Source organism: Lolium rigidum, chromosome 7 (genome assembly GCF_022539505.1).
Source record: "Lolium rigidum isolate FL_2022 chromosome 7, APGP_CSIRO_Lrig_0.1, whole genome shotgun sequence".
NCBI classification, from domain to species: domain Eukaryota; kingdom Viridiplantae; phylum Streptophyta; class Magnoliopsida; order Poales; family Poaceae; genus Lolium; species Lolium rigidum.
Window position 1 is genome coordinate 346,904,137 of NC_061514.1, and position 8,292 is coordinate 346,912,428.

General features: G+C 41.5%; 1 protein-coding gene across 1 annotated transcript; it reads left to right on the forward strand.

Annotated features, from left to right (window-relative positions):
* The first annotated feature begins 3,259 nt into the window (after positions 1-3,259).
* LOC124673961 (alanine aminotransferase 2-like) lies at positions 3,260-7,935 on the forward strand. The gene is made up of 15 exons (XM_047210002.1): positions 3,260-3,490; positions 3,798-3,848; positions 4,063-4,113; positions 4,215-4,280; positions 4,360-4,421; positions 5,358-5,436; positions 5,513-5,617; positions 5,768-5,878; positions 5,973-6,110; positions 6,306-6,380; positions 6,470-6,590; positions 6,675-6,829; positions 6,906-6,980; positions 7,120-7,323; positions 7,429-7,935. Exons 1-15 carry the CDS (start codon positions 3,275-3,277, stop codon positions 7,666-7,668), a joined length of 1,749 nt encoding a protein of 582 aa, XP_047065958.1. The 5' UTR covers positions 3,260-3,274; the 3' UTR covers positions 7,669-7,935.
* Positions 7,936-8,292: the final 357 nt, after the last annotated feature.

Consider the following 8,292-nt stretch of genomic DNA (forward strand, 5'->3'; position numbering starts at 1 on the left):
GGGAATATGTGGGCATATCACACGCCACATGGTGGCGGGCTGGGAATATGTGGGCATATGACACGCCACTACCTGGGTCAACATCGCCGCTTCCTGGACCGGGCTTAATCCTTTGTTTCCTTCTTATTTTGGGCTGGAGAGAAACTTGCGGCTGGGCTGGGCATCATGTATTCATGCTAGCCCAATATTTCTCTTCTTCCCCCAGCACATGCTTCTTTTCTTCCTTGCAGAACAAATTTCTATACACATTGGCTCTTTTCTTTTCTTTTCTACTTGCAGCACATATAATTTTTTTAAATTTTTTTAGGCCCTTAGAACTTTAATACAGTATCAGAAATTATAGTTTATGGATGTTGAGTTCAGTTTTCAACTGAGAACCTAAAGCCTTGGTTTTTTTTTTTCACGAAGCTTGAATTTGTGTTTTGTTTTCTGTATGCTGTAAAAGAACAGAACTACTTACAAAGATCCAAGAGAAACAGTTTTGAAAACACTGTGGGAAACCAAATCTCTAGTTTTACGTTACGCGCGATCATAATTGTGTTGTGGCTTACGATATTTCGCAGAACCATATTTGTTTTTATACTTCATTGTTCCCAAATTAGCTCACTTGCTAGTGCGGTTTTGTTGGTGCTTCCTCCGTTAAGAAATTTAATTGTCGCAAATTTATCTAGATTTGTATGGATCTACACAATAGAACATGTCTAGATACATGCAAATCTTGAAAAAATCGCAACACTTAGTTTCGAATGTAAGGAATAGAAGGCATGCCTCTTGGATTGGTGTACAATACATTTGTGTTACTCAATTGAAGCTCTCAACAATCCTATGTAATTTTTCATATTGAAGGTGAGTTTTCTTACACTGAAGTTTGACTTAATTTTACCTATTTTAGTGAGGCTAAGCCATAGTCCGATGGTGAGGAATCGATCCCGAGTGCATAATTTTAGCCATTGTGGTAAAACGTTTATGGTTTCTGTTTTGATTTCTCACTATTTTCTCGATGTCAAAAAATCTAGCAAGCTTTCTCATTCACTAAGCATCTCGTTTTCTTGGATGTGTTTTGTCTCTAAGCTTGTATATTGTTGGTCCACCAAGGAGATACCAATGTGAGATATGAGCAATGAAAAATATCAAAATTACATGATGAGTACATATTTAAAAAATATCTAAGAAAATGAAACCTTTGGCTAGCTCCGATTCACAATAAAATTCAACAGAGGCAGACATTATTGAAACACAAGGATGCCAGCTGAAAACTCGTTTGATTGGGGAAATGTATTTTTTTTGCTTGTTTGTTTGTTTAACAATTGTTTAGTTGCTCACCATGTTTACCACATGGTATTAGGGAAATGTATTTAAGTTCTAGGTGATGCATATTTGTGTTCTTATTGTTTTAGAAAAATACTGTAGAGTTTTTAAAAATCGGATTGCTAACTCTCGATTAGCCGGGAACTAAGTCACAGCCCGATTAACTTGACGACCGTTAGATTTTAGGATTGCTGCCGGGAACTAAGTTAGAGCCTGATCAACTTGACGACCGTTAGATTTTACATCGTGATTCATGCCTACGAGAATTACACATGGATGTGTAATTGCACATGGATATAAAATTGCATATCATTTGCCTTAGTTGCACGTGGATTACACATGAAACCAGGTTAACTGGGAATTAAGCTTCAGCCACGTCCTTTAAAAAAAGGGCCGTGCTCAGCGTCGGCCGACCGATGGCAGACCCAAAAATCGGTTGTTGTCCCCACCCTTGGATAAAGATCACACCATCTGCAATCAATACATTTTTCCTCACGTCGCTTTCATACTGTCCCGCTATACATCTGCACGTCGCTTTCCACTGCACGTCGCTTTCCTAGTGCTTTGTTCTGGCTTAATTCCAGTCGACTACACCAACATATGCTGTTGCGTTTACAACAAAAGTAATCCAACAAAACGGTTATTTACAACATTACGTAATAATTAATTTTTCAACAAAAGCAACAAGCTTCGGCACTACTATTTTGTCTATGCCTTTACAACAAATCACCAATATATTTACAACAATAAATTAGTAAAAGAAACAACAATTTTTTTTTGTGTGTTTACAACAATAATCAGCAATGATTTTAACAGGAAACAACAATTCCAAGATTAAAACAACAATTACCGTACCAAATATATATTTACAACAAATCAACAATATATTTACAACATTAATTGACAACAAAAACAACAAATAGTTTAGGTGTTTACAATAGCCACCAAGAATTTTAACAAAAAACATTCCATGCCCAAAAAATATATTTACAACAAATCACCAATAAATTTACAACAATAATTTACACTAAAAACAACAAAAAAAAGAATTATTGTACCCCGGCGCCGGCTATAGCACCGACGTTGACATCACAACATGAGTATCGCCTATTCCATGGTTAGGATGTTGCGGTTGCCGAGGAGTAGGAGGCGGAGAGCGCGCTCGCCGGAGGAGGGTACGGCGCAGCTGGATGCAGAGCAAAGGTAGCACTTACCGGGAGGAGCAGGACGCGCTCGCTGGAGGGAGAAGCTGGGGCAGCGCGCACGTGGTGGTGGAGCAGGGGCGGCGCGGTCGTCGGGTGGCGCGGCCGCCGGGCGGCGTGCTCGTCGGGGTAGGAGCAGGTGCGGCGCGGTCGCGAGGGGAGGAGCAGGGGATGCGCGGTCGCCGGACGCCGCGCTCGCCGCTGGAGGATCTGGTGCCGCATGCTTGCCGGGGATGATCTACGGCGGCCCGCTCGCCGGAAAGGAGCAGGGAGGTGCGATGCGTTTTTGGTCAATGGGAGTTGGAGAACGAGAGAAGGAAGATTTGTGTGGCTTGGCTCAAGATAAGGGACAGTGGGACCCATCCACGTGCTGGTAGTTTTTACGGGAGAGCAGCAACCGATTTTACGCGCGTTGTCGGTCGGCTGATCAGCAGCGTTTTCCTTAAAAAAAATGTGATACAAGTCATCACGAAGAAAAAAAATGTAAGGATCATTAACTTACCAGTAACTTTCTAAAATTTTCCCGTTTAAATCGAAGAGACCCCAAAAGTGACGGAACAACCGACACACAAACAAATTTAAGCACTTCTTCTTACCGGTCAAGCAAAATTAATCGGCGCAGTGTCGTTTCTTTCTTGCCGGGGACGCATAAACTGTACAAAAAAAAAGTCGCCTTGCGCCCTGACCACCTCCGCATCTTCCTCTGCAAGCGCCGTCGCGATCTCCGCATCGCCCGCCGCCGCGTCCAGACGCAGCTCCCCGCCATGCGGCGCTTCCTCACCGACAGGGCGCGGCGCGCGGTGGCCGCTTCCCTGCGCGCCGCCACCAGGCCAGCCCCGCCGTGTCCGGCCGCTCCGGCTCGGGCGCTGTCTCGGCCTTCCCCTTCTCCGGCTTCGGCGATGGCCTCATACATGGCGAGGGCCATGTCCACTTCGGCCGCCGCTGCGCCGCCAGTGTCACTTGACACCATCAACCCCAAGGTGCGACATTTGACCTACCCCTTTTCTGCTTCTTTGATTCGTGGTCAATCGACCTAGGATAGGACTTAGAAGGAAGAAATTTTCGATTTTTTTGCTAGGGATGATAATGAAAGTCTGCTCTGGGTTTATATGCGTGAAATTGCAACTCGAATCTTGGGACGTACTGGATAGTTTGATCAAAGTAACATGTCTACTTCTCAGCATGAATGGGATTGTAATAATTTTCTAATAGCATAAAATTAAGCTTTCACATCCATGTTGGCATACTGCATTATCTTATGTGCTGTTATTTGGTATGTTCTTTTAGGTTCTGGAGTTCAAATATGCTGTTCGCGGAGAGATTGTAACACATGCTCAGGTATGTGGAATTGTTTCCTCACATTTACCAGGAGTTTTTCTTGTCCCAAGTATATTTATGGCCTTATGGGTGTCAACTATGGAGTACCAATCAGTCAATTACTGCCGTACTTGACATCTGCATAATTTTACTTGTCGTTGCTGTTTCATGCCTATGTTTAACTCTCGTGTGATTGTTTGGAAAGTTGAATCATGGTCTACCTTTTCTTCTGCAGAACTTAGAAGAAGAGTTACACAAAAATCCAGAATCGCTTCCGTTTGATGAGGTTTGTATTGTGACTCCATCAACTCTACATCCTGTTGGAAGACTTTTCCACTGCGCTTATTCTATCAATGGATTTACCTTCACTTTTCTAACTTAATGCAGATATTGTATTGCAACATTGGCAATCCTCATTCCCTTGGTCAACAACCTGTTACTTTTTTCAGAGAGGTGAGTTTGTATGCCTTGGAATCTAGATATGTGATGAATGCTTGTTCCACTGTTGCTCACTTGCCATTGCTTTTGTCAGGTCCTCTCTTTATGTGATCATCCAGCTCTCTTGGACAAAAGTGAGACTCATGCTCTATACAGGTAGATAAACCACTCCATCTTAGACAAATACAAGTAAATCAGTGTGAAATGCGTAAATATTCTTTCTTTGCCTTATACAGTACGTTGTTATGATAGTGTTGGCTGCTACACGAGTCTTAAGCAACGTTGACCAAGTTTCTCTATCAGGATTTTCAAACAATAGTTGCCTCAACGGTAATGGCTAATAATTTTAATTATGTGGTCATTAAGGTGGGCTAAGTTTTTGTATCAGTCATTTTAAACAGGTTGCGGGCTTAGAAGTGCTTACATGACCACAAGTACAATAGCTGCTTTGCACACACCTTATGTAGTTACATAGCCTGTTCTTTACTCGGGGTTTTTCTTTATCCGTTTATTGTGTACTTTTGTCCTAGACCCCTTTTCTAGTGCATAAATAAAGGATGATGGTGTTAACTAAATCTCTGGTGAAGGCACTAGCTAAGGCAGATATGGAAGTCCATGTGATCTGTTCAGTTTATAAAACACAAATGTCCTGTAATTTTCAATCAGTGACCACATCTCATCCTCGCACTGAGTGATATTTTCCTAATTGTGTATGTTTGTCCTAGACACTTCTTCTAGTGCATACAATAAAGGACGATGGTGATAACTAAATCTCTGGTGAAGGCATTACTAAGGCAGATATGGAAGTCCATGTGATCTGTTCATTTTATAAAACACAAAAGTTCTGTGCTTTTCAACCAATGACCACATCTCATCCTCGCACTGAATGATATTTTCCTAATTATGCATCTTTGCGATTCTACCGAGCAGTTTTCCCACAAAGTAACTGTTTTAATATTCTAAATTTTGCTACGTGCTAATAGCGACTATTTAACATGTCACAAGCTTGTGGACAACTTTGTAGACATGTAATAGCCTAACTACTCATCTCTTGCTGCACTTTAGAATGTTGATATAAGTGTTTTCATACAGTTCAGATGCTATAGAGAGAGCATGGCAAATCCTAGATAAAATCCCAGGAAGAGCAACAGGAGCATATAGCCATAGTCAGGTATCTACCTATATACTCTTCGAAGAATGTTATCATGGTTTTCGATCTTGGCCATTCACATAGCTGTCTGTTTCAGGGTATAAAAGGTTTGCGTGATGAAATTGCTGCTGGTATTGCTGCCCGTGATGGTTTCCATGCTAGTGGAGATAACATCTTCCTCACAGATGGAGCAAGCCCAGCAGTATGTATATTTTATACTGGATTCATATGGACAGTGATAATCATTTACAAGCACTAAGGACATTTGTTCTTCCAGTTAGAAGTCAAGCCTGACTATACATATTGATCCAGCTTCTCATTACTAATCCAGTTTAATTACTTCTTCACCTAGGTGCACATGATGATGCAGTTACTGATAAGGTCTGAGAAGGATGGCATTCTCTGCCCTCTTCCTCAATACCCACTGTATTCTGCATCAATCACTCTTCATGGTGGTTCTTTTGTATGTTCTATGACAATGCTTCTAATGCTTAAAGTGCTGGATACTTGGATCTCCATGTTTGATTATTTAATATGTGAAACAAATTTGGCTTCAGGTTCCTTATTATCTCGATGAAGAGACAGGATGGGGGCTGGAGGTTGACGAGCTTAAAAAACAACTAGATGAGGCTCGATCTAAGGGTATCACTGTCAGAGCGCTCGTGGTCATAAATCCGGGAAATCCAACTGGACAGGTTATTGTTGATCAATCTTTTATATTTGTAAAAAGGCCAAGAAAACCTTTTTAATGGTATAACAGGGATAAGCTACATACCAATTAGAACTTGACAGACAGATAATTTATGAACCTATATCCTCTTTGAAGTCTTCTTCTTTCAAGAAACTTCATCTTGGTGAAGTGGTTAGTTAACATTTTTTACTTTCACAAGGTTCTTGCTGAGGAAAACCAAAAGAAGATTGTTGAATTCTGCAAGAACGAAGGACTTGTTCTTCTTGCAGATGAGGTGAGCCCAGAATCTGTATTCAAAGGTTTGCCTCTGTCAATATGCACAAGCTACGATTGGTATTAAGCATATACATTCATTTACCCCAGGTTTACCAAGAAAACATATATGTTGAAGATAAGAAATTCCACTCTTTCAAAAAGATTGCACGGTCCATGGGATACACAGATGATGATCTTCCTTTGGTATCGTTCCAGTCAGTTTCGAAAGGTAATTGAATCCTTCTATAGCCTGCAGTCCTTTTTGCTGTGCATCTTTTAGCATATGGTAAGGCTTTTTTGTGTGTCCTGCTAGGTTACCATGGAGAATGTGGAAAACGAGGAGGCTACATGGAAGTAACTGGATTTAATGCCGATGTAAGGGAACAGATTTACAAGGTGGCATCAGTGAATCTTTGTTCAAATGTCTCTGGCCAAATTCTGTCTAGCCTCATAATGAACCCACCCAAGGTCAGTATATCATGTATTAGAGCAGTTGCAAAGTGGAATATTATGGCACCTATATAAATGATTACTACTTTTACAGGCGGGGGATGAATCCTACGAATCCTTTATGGTAGAGAGAGATGGTATTCTATCATCGCTGGCTCGACGTGCAAAGGTTTGTCCCACCTTTTTTGAATGCTCCCACCTATTTTAAGATTGGTTGATGCATACCTTCCCTTTTCCTGCTTTTAAGCTTTATCACCTGAAGATATTTAAGGACCGTGTCATTGCTATCTTTCTCAACCTTTACATAGGCCTTGGAAGAAGCATTCAATAGTTTAGAAGGCATCACATGTAACAAAGCTGAGGGCGCAATGTATTTGTTCCCTCGCCTGCATTTGCCCCAGAAGGCAATTGGAGCTGCACAAGCAGCCGGTGCTGCCCCAGATGCATATTATGCTCTCCGCCTTCTTCAAGCCACGGGAATTGTTGTCGTTCCTGGCTCTGGGTTTGGTCAGGTTGGTAGTCTCAACGCTCCCAGTAGAAAGTTGTAAGGTTCTTTGTGGCTCAGAGCATAATCGAGTTTGCATTAACATTTTCTGCTGCATCTTAATTCTGTGTAGGCTCCTGGAACATATCATTTTAGATGTACGATCTTGCCACAGGAGGACAAAATTCCTGCAATCATATCCAGGTTTAAGGAATTCCATGAGAAATTCATGGACGAATACCGTGATGGAGCACCCGCCTCTTCCAAAACTGAAAGCGTAGAAGATAAAACTGGAAGCGCCGGTGATAAGACTGCTGGAAGTGGAGATAAAACTGTAAGCGGCAGCGATAAAACTGAAAGTGGAGGAGACTAAGCGCCCAACTCAAACTTCACGTACAGTCAGTTTCTGTCGAAATAATAAAGATCATGCAATGGTGCCATGCTCGGTTAAATGGATGAATCAATCTGACTTGCCCCAGCTTCATTTGCACAAATGTCTTGGAATCAGACCTTGCAAAAATCTCCAGAACTGTGTATTTGCAAAACCATGCCCTTTTTGACTCGTGAGAATATGTATTGGGATGGGAGATGTAAAGAGATTGCTACTAGAATGCTTTGGGAAATGAAATCTTACTGTGCAGATGTTCTCTGTGATTGGAGCTTGATCTTATTTTGTTAGTGACAAATCTACTGTAAAAAATCATACTTCGCCTTATGGAAAAAATAAAATGCGTCGGTACTTTTTCCAGGATGCTATGATTTGAATTAATAATAACGCCAACCTTTGTTTGAGCCCCCAAAATTACCCAAAAACGCGTTCAACTGCTCAGCTAATATTCAGTAGCAAAAATTCATGAGAGTGCTTTGGTCGATGGGTGCATGTCTGTCTATGTGTTATCTGGATACTGTTATTTGAGCTGAGCGTGACGGTGCATCTAGAATTTGGGCAAATGCTTTTTAGGCATTGAGCGGGCATGTCAGGCTACATAAAACATCT

Coding starts and splice junctions, on each gene's coding strand:
- LOC124673961 (XM_047210002.1), top strand. CDS start 3,275: ATGCGGCGCTTCCTCACCGACAGGGCGCGGCGCGCGGTGGCCGCTTCC. Junction 3,849..4,062: donor AGATTGTAACACATGCTCAG/GTATGTGGAATT, acceptor TTTCTTCTGCAG/AACTTAGAAGAAGAGTTACA. Junction 6,591..6,674: donor GTTCCAGTCAGTTTCGAAAG/GTAATTGAATCC, acceptor GTGTCCTGCTAG/GTTACCATGGAGAATGTGGA.